General features: G+C 44.7%; 1 protein-coding gene across 1 annotated transcript in view; it reads right to left on the bottom strand.

Moving 5' to 3' along the window:
* The window catches only part of IDO2 (indoleamine 2,3-dioxygenase 2), a 55,802-nt gene that overhangs the window by 11,121 nt on the left and 26,052 nt on the right, over positions 1-18,629 (bottom strand). Inside the window, exons 5-8 of the mRNA XM_067470647.1 lie at positions 15,318-15,332; positions 11,866-11,965; positions 7,587-7,704; positions 3,935-3,986 (exon numbers count right to left, since the gene is read on the bottom strand). Coding sequence (XP_067326748.1) covers positions 3,935-3,986; positions 7,587-7,704; positions 11,866-11,965; positions 15,318-15,332 — 285 coding nt within the window. The remainder of the gene's footprint in view (positions 1-3,934; positions 3,987-7,586; positions 7,705-11,865; positions 11,966-15,317; positions 15,333-18,629) is intronic.

Raw genomic sequence — 18,629 nt, 5'->3', positions numbered from 1 at the left:
CTCGGTGCCACCTGCCCCTGCCAGATGTTGGCAAGACCCCCGAGATCAGCCCGGTCTATTTTTAAGCTGCAATTTGATGAAAGCGATCGCACACAACCACAACGCAGGAGCCAACCTCCATCCTCTCTCCATCAGCTGCATGGAAGACTTCACAGCTTTGCAAGACTGGAACTACGCCAGAGAGATAGAATCCAAAACTCTGAAAAGTTGGCGTATTTTGGACTACAACCCCAAGCACCAATAAATTGCTACCTTTGGACCTACTAGAACATATCTCTAGGGCAGTGATTCTCAACCTTGCTAATGCCGTGACCCCTTAATGCCGTTCCCTATGTTGTGGTGACACCCAACCATAATATTGCTTTCGTTGCTACTTGATACCTGTCATTTTACTACTGTTATAAATCGTAATGTAGATATCCGATATGCAGGATGCATTTTCATTCACTGGACTAAATTGAGCACAAATACCCAATGTGCCAAAATGTGAGTGGGTAGGCTTGGGCGGTTTCGTTTGTTAATTTAGTAATTCGTTATTAATTCGTATTTAAATTAGCTTACGATCCAATATTGAGCCATGCAGGAATAGTATGAGGAGTAAATTAGATTCGAAACAATTTTTTTCAATTTATTTCGTAATTATTTCGTTATTATTTCGAAATTATTTCGTAATTATTTCGTAATTATTTTCGCATGCCTGGTGCAAGTTTTATAGTTGTGTGTTTGATCACAACAACAGTCAACAACAGAGGGAGAGGGAAGCTTCAGAAGTTCCCCCTGTCCCATTTGGAGGTTTTTTTTAGCATATTGCGCAATCGCGTCCGGCATTAACGAATTGATTCGTAATTATACGAAATTTCGTAAATTTCGAAATTTTTAAAAGGAAAATTTCGGAATTCTTTAAAAAAACGAAACGTGATGGACCCCTAAAAACAAAACGAGTTTAGAAACAATTTTTTCCATTGTTACCCAAGCCTACTAGTGGGGTTGGGGGGGAGGACTGATTTTGTAATTTGGGAGTTGTAGTTGCTGGGATTTATAGTTCACCTACAATCAAAGACCATTCTGAACGCCACCAGTGATGGATTTAAACCGAACTTGGCACACAGAACTCCCAAAGACCAACAGAAAACACTGGAAGGGTTTTGTAAGCATTGACCTTGAGTTTGGGAGTTGTAGTTCACCTATACCCAGAGGAATGGTGTGGATTCATGCAATGATGGATCTGGACCAAACTTGGCATGAATATTCAATATGCCCAAATGTGAACACTGGTGGAGTTTGGGGAAAATAGACCTTAACATATGGGAGTTGTAGTTGTTGGGATTTATAGTTCACCTACACTCAAAGAGCATTCTGAACTCGACCAACAATAGAATTGGGTCAAACTTCCCACACAGAATCCCAATGACCAACAGAAAATACTATGTTTTCTGATGGTCTTTGGCGACCCCTTTGACACCCCCTCACGACCCCCTCAGGGGTCCCGACCCCCAAGTTGAGAAACACTGCTCTAGGGTTTCCAGCCTAATTCTGTGGTCAAGTTCCCAAAGATGCTAGCCACAGAATCACAATGGAGGATCTAGAAATCTCTGAGATGCTACTGCCATGGCTCAAAGTTATAGCATCCTGGGATTTGTAGTTTGGTGAGGTACCAGCCCTCTTTGGCAGAGAAGGCAAAAGGTCCTGTCAAACTAAAGATAAAGATAAAGGTTGCCCCTGACATTCAGTCTAGTTGTGTCCGACTCTGGGACTCTGGTGCTCATCTCCATTTCTAAGCCAAAGAGCCGGCATTGTCCATAGACACCTCCAAGGTCATGTGGCCAGCATGACTGCAAGGAGCGCTGTTACCTTCCCACCGAAGTGGTACATATTGATCTACTCACATTTGCATGTTTTTGAACGGTTAGGTTGGCAGAAGCTGGGGCTAAAAGTGGGAGCTCACCCCGCTCCCCAGATTCGAACCACGAACCTTTTGATCAGCAAGTTCAGCAGCTCAGCGGTTTAACCCTCTGCACCACCAGGAGGCTCAACTCCCATAATTGCACAATAATAATGATAAAATAATAAACATGTCAAACTACTCTGGGACTTCCAAAAAGCAGACTGACAAGAATTTTGGAGCACAAGACTCCTGACCTCATGATTGTGGGGGGGAAAATAAGTATGGTTCATCAATGCTACAATCCCAGGAGATAGCAGATTGATGAGAAGCAACTGGAAAAGCTTACACGATAGGAAGATTTAATGATTGAACTGCAAAGACTCTGTCACAAGCCAGTCAAGGTGGTCCCAGTGGTGATGGGCACACTGGATGCAGTGCCTAAAGACCTTGGCCTGCACTTAAACACAATCAGCGCTGACAAAATTACTATCAGTCAGCTGCAAAAGGCCAACCTATTCGGATCTGCATGCATTATTTGTCGATACATCAGACAGCCCTAGACGCTTTGGAAGTGTCCAATGTGTGATCCAATACAATAGTCAGCAGAGTGAGCTTGTTTGCTGTGGACTCATCTTGTTGTGTTTCTAATAATAATAATAATAATAAAAATAATAATAATAAAAATAATAATCAGCCAGCAGAGTGTCTGCTGTGGACTCACCTCATTGTGTTTCTAATAATAATAATAATAATAATAATAATAATAATAATAATAATAATCAGCCAGCAGAGTGTCTGCTGTGGACTCACCTTGTTGTGTTTCTAATAATAATAATAATAATAATAATAATAATAATAATAATCAGCCAGCAGTGTGTCTGTTGCGGATTCACCTTGTTGTGTTTCTAATAATAATAATAATAATAATAATCAGCCAGCAGAGTGTCTGCTGTGGACTCACCTTGTTGTGTTTCTAATAATAATAATAATAATAATAATAATAATAATAATAAAAGGTAAAGGTAGTCCCCTGACATTAAGTCCAGTCATATCTGACTCTGGAGTGTGGTGCTCATCTCCATTTCTAAGCCGAAGAGCCAGCGTTGTCCGTAGACACTTCCAAGGTCATGTGGCCAGCATGACTGCATGGAGCGCCGTTACCTTCCCGCCGGAGCGGTACCTATTGATCTACTCACATTTGCATGTTTTCGAACTGCTAGGTTGGCAGAAGCTAGGGCTGACAGCGGAAGCTCACGCCGCTCCCCGGAATCGAACCTGCGACCTTTTTGATCAACAAGCTCAGCAGCTCAGTGCTTTAACCCACTGCGCCACCTGGGGCTCCCAATAATAATAATAATAATAATAATAATAATAATAATAATCAGCCAGCAGAGTGTCTGCTGTGGACTCACCTTGTTGTGTTTCTAATAATAATAATAATAATAATAATAATAATAATAATAATAATAATGGTTGTAAGCCTCACAAGTGATCTTTCCAAGTCTGAAAATATCCAATATACAAGAGAGAGAGTTGAGAGGTGAGGGAGAGCAGAGAATGGCATTTAGAGGTCTCTTCTGCCTGTTTTCTTTGGCACAAGCAATTTTTGCAGAGCTGAGGAAGGAGACAATTTTGTGATCAAAATCTATTTATAGCTCCCTGGAGGCATCTATTTATAGACAGCCTTCCGTGTCAAGAAGTTACTAAAAATAGATTTGCTCTAACAATTCCCCTGTCAACGATCTTCCAAACCAGATTGGTTCTGATGGAGGGCTGGAAGCGTGGGATGCAAAGGAGAAAAACAATGCTATGGAAGCATGGGGGTTGTATTTTGGAACTCTTTGATAGAGAAGGCTAAAGATCTTGCCAAACAGCTCCTAGAATTCCAGAGGATGGAACCATGGCGAGTTCAAGTGGGGTCAAACCGCATTCATTCTACAGTGTGGATGCACCCTGGGATATTTCATCTGCTCTGCAAGGACAAAGAATAACCATTTCCTTTCGCATTCACCTCCATCTCCCAAACAAAGGGATAAATACTCTACTTACCCAGAAACAAAGATCCGTACCACGCCATAAAAGACTGCAGGATCCACGTGATCTAGGAAACAAAGGGAGAGGATTCGTTAATAATAATATACTTTATTTACGAGGATTATCAGGAAAGTAAGGTTACAAGATTTAAAAAAATACACGCTATGAATTGCAGTGGTGTTCATGCCCTTAGCATTTAGGTAGCGTGTTACAGTGTGAACTTCGCACTTGGAAGGAAACGGAATGAGGACACTCATCTCTAACCCCCACCACAATGCCAGTTGATGAGCTACTGATGACTGGCACTGCTCGTTCGCTTCTGCTGGCTTCCCGCTACACCTCATTGATACCACCATCCTGCAGAATGAGGACACTCATCTCTAACCTCCACCACAATGCCAGTTGATGAGCTACTGACGACTGGCACTGCTCGTTCGCTTCTGCTGGCTTCCCGCTACACCTCAGTGATACCACCATCCTGCGGAATGAGGACACTCATCTCTAACTTCCACCACAATGCCAGTTGATGAGCTACAGACGACTGGCACTGCTCCGCTTCTGCTGGCTTCCCGCTACACCTCAGTGATACCACCTTTCTGTGGAATGAGGACACTAATCTCTAACCTCCACCACAATGCCAGTCGATGAGCTACTGACGACTGGCACCTCTCGTTCGCTTCTGCTGTCTTTCCACTACACCTCAGTGATACCACCTTACTGCGGAATGAGGACACTCATCTCTAACCTCCACCACAATGCCAGTCCATCAGCTACTGACGACTGGCACCGCTCGTTCACTTCTGCTCGCTTCCCGCTACACCTCAGTGATACTACCTTCCTGCGGAATGAGGACACTCATCTCTAACCTCCACCACAATGCCAGTCCATCAGCTACTGACGACTGGCACCGCTCGTTCACTTCTGCTCGCTTCCCGCTACACCTCAGTGATACTACCTTCCTGCGGAATGAGGACACTCATCCCTAACCTTTACCACACCAGTCAATGAGCTGGTGCTACTCATTTGCTACTGCTGACGACTGGTGCTACTGACGACTGGTGCTACTTGTTTGCTTCTGCTGGCTTCCCGCTACACAGCAGTGATACCAACTTCCCCTGGAATGAGGACGCTCAACTCTAACATTCATCACAACGCCAGTTGATGAGCTACTGACGACTGGCACTGCTCGTTCGCTTCCTTTGGCCTCTCATCACACAGCAGTGATACCAACTTCCCCCGCAAAAATTCCCTGCACGAGCTACGTGCCTTGTAACCTTACTTTCCAGATAACTCTCGTGTATTCCACTCTATCTCCCCAAGGGGATTCAGGACAGATTACAGAACACATATAGGGCAAACATGTAATGCCTTTATAACAATTAACAAGGGCAGACACTTCATAAACAGATGTAAAAGCTTTTCCCATATTTTCCCATTTCTGGCATCTGGAGACTGTGCTCGACTCCGGCTATGGCGGGGAGGAGGGAGGGGTGCTGTCTCTCCATCTTCCATGCCAAGCAGACTCCCGATTGAATCACCAGCAGGGTCTTATGGGCACCTTTTTATTACCTCCCCACTTAAAGCAGTACCTATTTATCTACTTACATTTCTGTTTTCGATCTGTTACATGAGCAGAAGCTTGTCTTTATGACAGGTGCTCATCTCGATCCAGGCTTGAACTGCCTAACTTTCAGTCAGCAGGATTTTCTGCATTTTAGCGGCTTAACCCACTGTGCTAAGCCCGGCCCTGGGCCTGTAAATAATTGTCTTTAAAACAGGATGTGTAACCTTTGCCCAGCGGGAAGCCAGGGGCCCAAGGAGAAGTTCTCAGAGGTTTCCACCACAAACAGTCTTTAGATGGCTTGAGAAGTACAACAAAGTCTTTTATTAATGAACAATCAAACAGAAACTTCTCTTATCTTCAGTAAAGTTAAGCAAATGATTCCAAGCTTTTAGGCAACTGGTGAATTCCTAATCTTGCCCACGAAGGACAGGCAACTGTCTTCAATAACTTCTCCTTTAAAGGAAAATCCCCTTTTAACTTCTCCCAGGCTGACTGTACTCTAACCCTTACTGGCGTGGGCTCCGCTACCGGGTCGAACTGCGTCTCGAACGCCGAGTGGACCTACCAGCAAGGCAGTAGAAGTTCTCCAGCTGGAATTCTTTAATATTTAGGGCTGTTTTCCTTGAAATTCTTAAAGCTGTGGGAATGCTTCCTTGGAGTTCTTAAAGCTGTGGGAATGCTCCCTGGAGTTCTTTCCCTGGAAATTCTTTCCCTTCTGTTTCTGTTGGAATTTCTATAACCCTGGAAATTCCTAAAGGTTGAAGCTTTTGTACAGGGGAAGTTTACACACGTCCTGTACATTGGCTAACCTTGCTGAGACTGACTGAAAATGGCTCCCTTCCCTTCACAATTGTCCTGAACAGGGGTTGCGGAACCAAACTTAATGATGATGGACAGGGGGCCTGCCCTATAACTGCAAACTTTAACAGGAAGCCACCCTTCTGCAGAATCCCAAGCCTTGGGCTGCAAGCAAAGACTTATTTATTTTATTTATTTATTTCGGGTACTTTTCCCCCCCCCTTCTCAACCCCTGAGGAGGGACTCAGGGCGGCTTACAAAGAAGGCACAATTTGATGCCTATACAAAATTACACCTAATATACAAAACCATAGTTAAAACCATTATCACAGTTAAAACAATCAAAACAATCAGTACATAACACGTCATATAAAAACTATAAAAAACTGTTCTCATGCTCAGCGCTTTGTCTTTCAGAGTTCCATAGTTCTAATCCATTAATCATTTCCTAATCATTGTCAAAGTTCTTCTTTATCTTCCCGACTATCCGAATGCCTGGTCCCAAATCCATGTCTTCAGTTTTTTACTAAATGAAAGGAGCGATGTTGCAGATCTAATTTCCCCGGGGAGTGAATTCCATAGGTGGGGGGTCACCACCGAGAAGGCCCTGCTCCTCGACCCTGCCAATCTCACTTGTGATAGAGGCGGGGTCGAGAGCAGGACCTCCCCAGAAGATCTTAGACTCCAGGGTGGGTCGTAGAGGGAGATCCGTTCGGACAGATACAATGGGCCGGAACCGTATAGGGTTTTGTAGGTTAAAACCAGCACTTTGAATTGTGCTCAGAACTGGATCGGCAGCCAGTGGAGCTGACACAACAGGGGGTGGTATGCTCCCTGTATGACGCTCCGGTGAGCAGTCTGGCTGCCTCCCACTGGACTAGTTGGAGTTTCCGAACAGTCTTCAAAGGCAACCCCACGTAGAGTGCGTTGCAGTAATCTAAACGGGATGTAACAAGAGCATGGACCACCGTGGCAAAGCAAATAAACAAATAAAGCAAATAAAGTTGGAGCTTCTGGTACAGCTATACCAGCACACCTTTTTTTTTTCTTTTTGACAATGGCTCAGTGCTATGGAATCCTGGGATTTATAGTTTGGAGAGGCATCCTCATTTTTTGCAGACAAATCCTAGGATCCCAATAGCATTGAGCAATAATTGCATTAATTCTACCGTGTAGATACACCCCCAGGTCTAACCCATCCCGGCCTTATGGAATTTAACCCATTTCTTTGTCCCTTTCTCCTCTTTTTATGTCTTTTCCTGTCCTCAGTGCAATAGGGATTGAAATAGGAGGCACCCCATTTACCGTGCATTTTCTTCAATGTACTCATCATGCCTTTGAGAGTGTTGGTCAGTTCCCACAAGGCTTCCTCCAACATCCGGTTATCAAACTGAAGGAGGCCATTGATGGCTTGGGCCACTGCCTGTCAAAGACAAGAAAGAATGGCAGGCTTAGAGTTCATAGGTTAATTGCCCCCCAAAATGATTCCAAGTCCCATCATTTGCAAATTCCCTTCATTTCCAAAGGTGCGCTTCAAAGGTTGTGACATGTCAAGTAGTTCCAATGAAAACATTCCTGTAATGCTGGGCAACTCAGTAAATTCTCCTTTCATCAACTGAGTTGCCCAAACTTGAGGTTCATTCACCTTTGCACTCTCCTTTGCACCCTGTTTATCTTCTGTTTGCTCTCCTCGGTTGAGGAGCACCGAAGGGTCCACTCCAATATCTCAGGTGGATTAAGAAACAACAACCACCATGTCAGACTACACAGAGAAGCCATTGAAATCCACAAGCATGTGGACAATTTCAACAGAAAGGAAGAGACCATGAAAATGAACAAAATCTGGCTACCAGTATTAAAGAACTCTAAAATTATAACAGCTAAACAACAGAGAGGAAGAAACCAGGCACAGATTAACACCTCCCAGCAACAGATTTTCCCAGGTTCAGGCAGGCCTTCAAATGCTAATGAAGGTGATTAGCTAAACATTCACACCTAACTGCAGCAGGGAAGAGCTCCTTGCCCCACCCCAGCCATTCCACAGATATATAAACCCATTGTCCTAATTCCAACAGACCTCCACCTCTGAGGATGCTTGCCATAGATGCAGGCGAAACGTCAGGAGAAATGCCTCTAGAACATGGCCATATAGCCCGAAAAAACCCACAAAAACTGAGGGAAGAAACAGCTTGTGTCTCAGATTAGAGGCAATCGATAGGAAGGTTGGTTAGTTAAGCAAAACCTCCCCGAAGTTTGTAAGATGTCGACATCAATAGGGTCAGGAGAGGTTAATTATAAATCTGGTATGGATCAAAGTGGAGGATACAAGATATTAGCTTGTTTTGTAACCCAGAGGGGGAATGAGAATGAGCTATTGTTTGAAAGCGTTGATGTGTAGCTTTCTGTTTTATTGTTCCTGCTGAAAGATTTTCAGAGATAAAACATTGCATTGTGAAATCGTAGCTGGAACAGGAACTATCACGCCTCTTTGCAGGGAACTTCAAATGCCTAGGAAAGGTGATTCTACAATAGCTATATGCAACTCCAAAAATTACGATGTTGTTTCTTTGTGCTTTCAAATTATTCCCGACTTATGGTGACCCTAAGGTGACTCTATCATGGGGTTTGCTCATGTGGCCCCAAATGCAGGGGCGGCTCAACCCATTACGCAAAGTAAGCATTGCGGTAGAGTTGCTTTTGCCCAGGGGCGCTCTTGAGGCGCTCTTGGGGGGAAATAGACCTTGACATATGCGAGTTGTAGTTATTGGGACGTATAGATCACCTACAATCAAAGAGCATTCTGAACTCCTCCAATGATGGAATTGAACAAAATATGGCACACAGAACATATATCCCACAACGAAATAGACCTTGACATATGTGAGTTGTAGTTACTGGGATCTCGGCACAGTTCATAGAGCAGTTGTTCTTTGGCAGCTGACATGCCTTCGATGTTGATTGAGATTATTGTCATGGTTGGTCCTGAAAAGGACCATTGGTTGTTTTGCTTGCTTGCATAGAATCATAGAATCAAAGAGTTGGAAGAGATCTGATGGGCCATCCAGTCCAACCCCTTGTCAAGAAGCAGGAATATTGCATTCAAATCACCCCTGACAGATGGCCATCCAGCCTCTGCTTAAAAGCTTCCAAAGAAGGAGCCTCCACCACACTCCGGGGCAGAGAGTTCCACTGCTGAACAGCTCTCACAGTCAGGAAGTTCTTCCTCATGTTCAGATGGAATCTCCTCTCTTGTAGTTTGAAGCCATTGTTCCATTGCGTCCTAGTCTCCAAGGAAGCAGAAAACAGGCTTGCTCCCTCCTCCCTGTGGCTTCCTCTCACATATTTATACATGGCTATCATATCTCCTCTCAGCCTTCTCTTCTTCAGGCTAAGCATGCCCAGTTCCCTACGCCGCTCCTCATAGGGCTTGTTCTCCAGACCCTTGATCATTTTAGTCGCCCTCCTCTGGACACATTCCAGCTTGTCAATATCTCTCTTGAATTGTGGTGCCCAGAATTGGACACAATATTCCAGATGTGGTCTAACCAAAGCAGAATAGAGGGGTAGCATTACTTCCTTAGATCTAGACACTATGCTCCTATTGATGCAGGCCAAAATCCCATTGGCTTTTTTTGCCGCCACATCACATTGTTGGCTGATGTTTAACTTGTTGTCCACGAGGACTCCAAGATCTTTTTCACACGTACTGCTCTCGAGCCAGGCATTGTCCTCCATTTTGTATCTTTGCATTTCATTTTTTGCTGGTCGCTTCTGTGGCGAGAGAATCAGCCGTCTATGAAGATGTTGCCCAGGGGACGCCCGGATGTCTTGCAATCCTGCGAGGAGGCTTCTCTCATGTCTCATGTCCAAAAGTGGCACACAGAGGACTAGGTGACCTGGAAGGCACTGAACAGACAGCGCTCTGGCACCACGAGATGCAGAGCCAACCTTCAGAAATGGGGCTAAAAAGTGGAATCCTCGACATGCGAGTGCGGAGAAGAGCAAAGCACTAATCACCTGCTGCAATGCAACCTTAGCCCTGCCACGTGCACCATGGAGGACCTTCTCGCAGCAACACTGGAAGCACTCCAAGGGGCCAGATACTGCTCAAAGGACATTTAACCAACTACCAAACTCACAAGTTTTGTATTTGTCTGTTTGTTTGCTTTGTTCTGTTAGAAATGTAATATAATTGACTGGTTGATCTGACATGACAAATAAATAAATAAATAAGCTATTGGGATGTATAGATCACCTACAATCAAAGAGCATTCTGAACTCCACCAACGATGGAACTGAACCAAATATGGCACACAGAACTCCCACAATGAACAAACAGAAAATACGAGGGGTATTTTTTAAGTAAGGTCCGTTTTGTTGTAGACACTAGTAGTTCGCGCACATACCGCAACGAGCGCATGCGTCATGTACCGGCATGCCTCGGGCACAACTGTGCTCAGTTTCCGCTCTGTAGCTCACCTGTACGGTTCCGTTCTGTGCTTTAAAAATGTTTAAGACTATCAACTCACCCGCCGCATGTGATACGGTTTTTGGCAGCAAGGAACCTGAGCGGTCCTCATCATGAACGTTGTCATGGCCATCTTGGAATTGCCGTACCCACTTACGCACTTTGCTTTCACTCATCACAGTATCACTGTACACTTCACAAATCTGTCGATGGATTTCTGCAGCAGGCAGGTTCTTTGCTGACAAAAACCGTATCCCTGAGCGAACCTCACATGCGGAGGGTGAGTTGATAGTCTTAATGTTGACAAGCTGGAATGTGTCCAGAGGAGGGCAACTAAAATGATAAAGGTTCTGGAGAACAAGCCCTATGAGGAGCGGCTTAAAGAGCTAGGCATGTTTAACCTGAAGAAGAAAAGGCTGAGAGGAGACATGATAAGGGCCATGTATAAATATGTGAGGAGAAGTCACAGGGAGGAGGGAGCAAGCTTGTTTTCTGCTTCCTTGGAGACTAGGATGCGGAACAATGGCTTCAAACTACAAGAGAGGAGATTCCATCTAAACACGAGGAAGAACTTCCTGACTGTGAGAGCCGTTCAGCAGTGGAACTCTCTGCCCCGGAGTGTGGTAGACTCCTTCTTTGGAAGCTTTTAAACAGAGGCTGGATGACCATGTGTCAGGGATGATTTGAATGCAATATTCCTGCTTCTTGGCAGAATGGGGTTGGACCGGATGATGGCCCAGGAGGTCTCTTCCAATTCTTTGATTCTTTGATTCTTTGATTCTATGATTCTATGCAGTACAAATCAATTTAACGCATCAGTTTCCTTGTTAGTTGTTCAGCCAGATATCATATAACCCTAATATCTGCAGGGATCAGGTTTCAAATAGATTCTTCAAACCACTGAGAGTAAACCCTATTATTTTCGATAGCATGAATGAAGGAAGTACAGTGAAGAGAGTGCCGCTTGTACAAGAGGCTCCAAGAGAATAAGGAAAACTTTGGATAAGTGGACCACTAATATCAGTTCTGCAGATAGGGAAGTTGTACTGGAATTGCTGGGCGAGGGCCATGGCAAAGCAAAGGAAGTTAAATAATGTGGAGATATACGATACATACCTTGATTCCAGGTGCAGCAGCTTTTTCAACCAGGACACTGATAAGAATGAAGCCCCGGCTGGACTCTCCTCCAGGGAAGGAAACAATGGGATCCAGATTCCTGTGGGAAACATCCAATTAGAAGCCCAGAATTTGGATCAAATTAAGAAAGACATGCCAGAGGTATGTTAATGGAAATTCCAGACATGAAACAATCAAGGTCTGCTAACACCTCCCAACAAAGGATTCCCCAAGGCAGGAAGCAGACAGGCTTTGAAGCTGCAAGGCTATTCAGTGCCAACCAAGGTGGCCAATTGCAACATTCATACTTGCCTCAGACAGACAAGAGTTCTTTCTCCCATCCTGGACATCATTCCACAGATATATAAACCCCACTTGCCTAGTTTCCAACAAACCAGGGAAATTCCAGACGGGAAACAATCTGGGTCTGCTAACACCTCCCAACAAAGGACTCCCCAAGGCAGGAAGCAGACAGGCTTTGAAGCTGCAAGGCTATTCAGTGCCAACTAAGGTGGCCAATTGCAACATTCATACTTGCCTCAGACAGACAAGAGTTCTTTCTCCCATCCTGGACATCATTCCACAGATATATAAACCCCACTTGCCTAGTTTCCAACAAACCAGGGAAATTCCAGACAGGAAATAATCTGGGTCTGCTAACACCTCCCAACAAATGATTCCCCAAGGCAGGAAGCAGACAGGCTTTGAAGCTGCAAGGCTATTCAGTGCCAACCAAGGTGGCCAATTGCAACATTCATACTTGCCTCAGACAGACAAGAGTTCTTTCTCCCATCCTGGACATCATTCCACAGATATATAAACCCCACTTGCCTAGTTTCCAACAAACCAGGGAAATTCCAGACAGGAAATAATCTGGGTCTGCTAACACCTCCCAACAAAGGATTCCCCAAGGCAGGAAGCAGACAGGCTTTGAAGCTGCAAGGCTATTCAGTGCCAACCAAGGTGGCCAATTGCAACATTCATACTTGCCTCAGACAGACAAGAGTTCTTTCTCCCATCATGGACATCATTCCACAGATATATAAACCCCACTTGCCTAGTTTCCAACAAACCAGGGAAATTCCAGACAGGAAATAATCTGGGTCTGCTAACACCTCCCAACAAAGGACTCCCCAAGGCAGGAAGCAGACAGGCTTTGAAGCTGCAAGGCTATTCAGTGCCAACCAAGGTGGCCAATTGCAACATTCATACTTGCCTCAGACAGACAAGAGTTCTTTCTCCCATCCTGGACATCATTCCACAGATATATAAACCCCACTTGCCTAGTTTCCAACAAACCAGGGAAATTCCAGACAGGAAATAATCTGGGTCTGCTAACACCTCCCAACAAAGGATTCCCCAAGGCAGGAAGCAGGCACGCTTTGAAGCTGCAAGACTATTCAGTGCCAACCAAGGTGGCCAATTGCAACAATTCATACTTGCCTCCAACGGACAAGAGTTCTTTCTCCCACCCTGGACATCATTCCACAGATACATAAACCCCACTTGCCTAGTTCCCAACAGGACTCACAACCTCTGAGGATGCCTGCCATAGATGTGGGTGAAACGTCAGGAGAGAATGCTTCCCGAACATGGTCATACAGCCTGGAAAACTCACAGCAACCCAGTGATTCCAGCCATGAAAACCTTCAACAACAGAATCAGGGTCAGCTAACACCTCCCTACAAAGGATTCCCCAGGGCAGGAAGCAGATAGGCTTTGAAGCTGCAAGGCTATTCAGTGCCAACCAAGGTGGCCAATTGCAACATTCATACTTGTCACCAACAGACAAGAGTTCTTTTTCCCATCCTGGACATCATTCCACAGATATATAAACCCTAACAGGACTCACAACCTCTGAGGATGCCTGACATAGATGTGAGCAAAACATTAGGAGAGAATGCTTCCCGAACATGGCCATACAGCCTGGAAAACTCACAGCAATCCAGTGATTCCAGCCATGAAAGGCTTCAACAACAGAATCAGGGACAGCGAACACCTCCCTACAAAGGATTCCCCAAGGCAGGAAGCAGATAGGCTTTGAAGCTGCAAGGCTATTCAGTGCCAAGAAGGTGGTCAGTTGCAACATTCATACTTGCCTCCAACAGACAAGAGTTCTTTCTCCCATCCTGGACATCATTCCACAGATATATAAACCCTAACAGGACTCACAACCTCTGAGGATGCCTGCCATAGATGTGGACGAAACATCAGGAGAGAATGCTTCCCAAACATGGCCATACAGCCTGGAAAACTCACAGCAACCCAGTGATTCCAGCCATGAAAGCCTTCAACAACAGAATCAGGGTCAGCTAACACCTCCCAACAAAGGATTCCCCAAGGCAGGAAGCAGACAGGCTTTGAAGCTGCAAGGCTATTCAGTGCCAACCAAGGTGGCCAATTGCAACATTCATACTTGCCTCCAACAGACAAGAGTTCTTTCTCCCATCCTGGACATCATTCCACAGATATATAAACCCTAACAGGACTCACAACCTCTGAGGATGCCTGCCATAGATGTGGGCGAAACATCAGGAGAGAATGCTTCCCAAACATGGCCATACAGCCTGGAAAACTCACAGCAACCCAGTGATTCCAGCCATGAAAGCCTTCAACAACAAAATCAGGGTCAGCTAACTCCCAACAAAGGATTCCCCAGGACAGGAAGCAGACAGGCTTTGAAGCTGCAAGGCTATTCAGTGCCAACCAAGGTGGCCAATTGCAACTTTCACACTTGCCTCCAACAGACAAGAGTTCTTTCTCCCACCCTGGACATCATTCCACAGATATATAAACCCTAACAGGACTCACAACCTCTGAGGATGCCTGCCATAGATGTGGGCGAAACATCAGGAGAGAATGCTTCCCAAACATGGCCATACAGCCTGGAAAACTCACAGCAACCCAGTGATTCCAGCCATGAAAGCCTTCAACAACAGAATCAGGGTCAGATAACACCTCCCTACAAAGGATTTCCCCAGGCAGGAAGCAGCCAGGCTGTATTTATTTATTACTATTTATTTCCTGCTTTGAAGCTATTCAGTGCCAATCAAGGTGACCAATTGCAACATTCATACTTGCCTCCAACAGACAAGAGTTCTTTCTCCCACCCTGGACATCATTCCACAGATACATAAACCCCATTTTCCTAGTTTCCAACAGACCTCACAACCTCTGAGGATGCCTGCCATAGATGTGGGCGAAACGTCAGGAGAGAATGCTTCCTGAACATGGCCATACAGCCTGGAAAACTCACAGCAGCCCACATTATGGATGGTAAGTCTTCCTTCTTTTGAATCCTGCTTTACAATTCCATGCAAACAAAGCCAGGAAGACTAAGGATACAGAACAATGATCGCATATGCCCAAATCCTCACGCTCAAAACATTCTGAAGTTTAGCTATCTAAACATTGAATCGCAAAGGCAAACACAGGATCTCACTAATACTTACTCAATTTCCAGAGGCCTTGCAGAGATGGGAGTGCAAGCAGCAAACAAGCACATGAAAAAAAGGAAACAGAGAGATCAAGTTGGTTGAGGAGCGAAGTCCTTTCTATGCTGTGTCACTAAGATATCTCCGAAAAACTACGTTTCCCTTCATCTAGGCGCATTTTGCTTGACAAAATCTCTCTCCAAGCAAAAGTTCAGAAGTGGAAAAAGTTGCTTTGTACTGAAATTCCCAGAATCCCCAGCCCAGTTTAGCTATTGCCCATGTCAACCTGGGGGCCGGGAACCCTGGGTGGGGGGGGGGGGTCCCAAGGGGGGTGTCACCAAAGACCATCAGAAAACACAGTATTTTCTGTTGGTCATGGGGTTCTGTGTGGGAAGTTTGGCCCAATTCTATCATTGGTGGACTTCAGAATATTCTTTGATTGTAAGTGAACTATAAATCCCAGCAACTACAACTCCCAAATGGCAAGGTCTATTTTCCCCAAACTCCACCAATGTCCACATTTGGGCATATTGAGGATTCCTGCCAAGTTTGGTCCAGACCTATCATTTTTTGAGTCCACGGTGCTCTCTGACTGTAGGTAAACTACAACTCCCAAACTTAAGGGCAATGCCCACCAAACCCAGTATTTTCTGTTGGTCATGGGAGTTCTGTGTGCCGAGTTTGGTTCAATTCCATCATTGGTGGAGTTCAGAATGTTCTTTGATTGTAGGCAAACTATAAATCCCAACAAGTACAACTCACAAATGTCAAGATCTATTTTCCCCAAATTCCACCATATTTGGGCATATTGAGTATTCCTGCAAAGTTTGGTCCAGATCCATCCTTATTTGAGTCCCCAGTGCTCTCTGGATGTTGGTGAACTACAACTCCTAAACTCAAGGTCAATGTCCACCAAACTCTTCTAGTGTTTTCTGTTGGTTATGGGAGTTCTGTGTGCCAAGTTTGGAAAGTTGAGAAACACTGAACTATAGGGTTTTAAGATTTGCACTCCAAAAAAACAGGCTTTTGGAAACTGGAGTTACATTTACATTATAAGATTAATGCAGTTTAATACTACTTGAATTGCCATTACTCGATACTCTGGACTCGTGGGAGTTGTAGTTTGGTGAGACACAAGTAGTCTTTGGTAGAGATGGCTATAAGCCATGTTAATCTACAAATCTGGGAATCTGTAACAACGGTTCTCAACCTTCCTAATGTCGCAACCCCTTAATACAGCTCCTCAACCAAAAAATTATTTTCGTTGCTACTTCATAACTGTAATTTTGCTACTGTTATGAATCGTAATGTAAATATCTGATATGCAGGATGTATTCTCATTTACTGGACCAAATTTGGCACAAATACCCAATACGCCCAAATTTGAATACTGCTGGGGTTGGGATTGATTTTGTCATTTGGGAGTTGTAGTTGCTGGGATTTATAGTTCATTAAAATTCAACGAGCTTTCTGAACTCCACCAATGATGGAATTGAACCATACTTGGCATACATAACTCTCATGACCAACAGAAAATACTGGAAGAGTTTGGTGGGCATTGACCTTGAGTTTGGGAATTGTACTTCACCTACATCCAGAGAGCACTGTGGACTCAAACAATGATGTATCTGGACCAAACTTGACACGAATACTCAAATACCCAAATGTGAACACTGGTGGAGTTTGGGGAAAATAGACATGGACATTTGGAGTTGTAGTTGCTGGGATTTATAGTTCAACTGCAATCAAAGAGCATTCTGAAGCTCACCGATGATACAATTCGGCCAAACTTCCCACACAGAACCCCCATGATCAACAGAAAATAGTGTTCAATGTATTGTCGAAGGCTTTCATGGCCGGAATCACTGGATTGTTGTAGTTTTTTTCGGGCTATATGGCCATGGTCTAGAGGCATTCTCTCCTGACGTTTCGCCTGCATCTATGGCAAGCATCCTCAGAGGTAATGAGGTCTGTGGGAAGTAGGAAAATGGGTTTATATATCTGTGGAATAATGTCCAGGGTGGGACAAAGGACTCTTGTCTGCTGGAACTAGGTGGGAATGTTTCAACTGACCATCTTCATTAGCATATAATGGCCTGACAGTGCCTAGAGCAAACTTTTGCTGGAAGGTGATTAGATGTCCTTGTTTGTTTCCTCTATGATGTTGTGCTGTTGTAATTTTGGAGTTTTTTATTGCTGGTAGCCAGATGTTGTTCATTTTCATGGTCTCCTCCTTTCTGTTGAAATTGTCCACATGCTTCTTGTGGATGTCAATGGCTTCTCTGTGTAGTCTGACATGGTGGTTGTGAGAGTTGAGAACACAGAAATGCTGGACCACTCTCGCAACCACCATGTCAGACTACACAGAGAAGCCATTGACATCCACAAGAAGCATGTGGACAATTTCAACAGAAAGGAGGAGACCATGAAAAGGAACACAATCTGGCTACCAGCAATAAAAAAAACTCCAAAATTACAACAGCAAAACAACAGAGAGGAAACAATCAAGGACAGCTAATCACCTCTCAACAAAAGATTGCCCCAGGCACAGCCAGGCCATCAAATGCTAATCAGGGCGGTCAGTTGAAACATTCACACCTCGCTCCAGCAGACAAGAGTCCTTTGTCCCACCCTGGTCTTTCCACAGATATATAAACCCTTTGTCCTATTTCCAACAGACCTCACTACCGCTGAGGATACTTGCCATAGATGCAGGCGAAACGTCAGGAGAAAATGCCTCTAGACCATGGCCATATAGCCTGAAAAAACTTACAACAACCCAGAAAATCATGGTTTTTGTTGGTCTTTGGCAACTCCTTTGAGACCCCCTCGCGACCCCCCCCCCCGGGGTCCTGACCCCCAGGTTGAGAAACACTGCTGTAGCATTAGTGCAGTTCAAGTGGTTTCAAACTGCATTAATTCTGCAGCGTAGACGCACCCTAAGCCCCAGAAATCCCTGTGATGGGGTCACTTTAGGGTTGCCATAAGTCAGAACCCAATGGAAGGACACAACCACAAGCTTTGAGATCTTTTCAAAGGCTTTTCAGAACTCCGCAAGACACTATGCGCAGCCTTTGTTTCTGTTCCAGTGCATCCATTAATGTCGGGGACTCAGATCTCCCAAAGTTTACCCTCAAGGAGAAGACTTAAAAGAAGCATTATTGACACTTCTCCTCAGCTGGGTTCTGCCCACGATTGCAATCGGAAAACTTATTTCCAAGTTTCAACTGGACTTCCATCAAAGGAAAAGAGTCAAGGATAGGACCGCCAACTCTTTGTGGAGTTCAAAAGCTCTTCAGCTCCTCCAAGAGTAGCTAAAAAGCTTGGATG

Source organism: Anolis sagrei, chromosome 7 (assembly GCF_037176765.1).
Source record: "Anolis sagrei isolate rAnoSag1 chromosome 7, rAnoSag1.mat, whole genome shotgun sequence".
Classification (NCBI taxonomy): Eukaryota; Metazoa; Chordata; class Lepidosauria; order Squamata; family Dactyloidae; genus Anolis; species Anolis sagrei.
The sequence above is the reverse complement of the archived record's forward strand: the minus strand, read 5'-3'. Positions and strand labels throughout refer to the sequence as shown.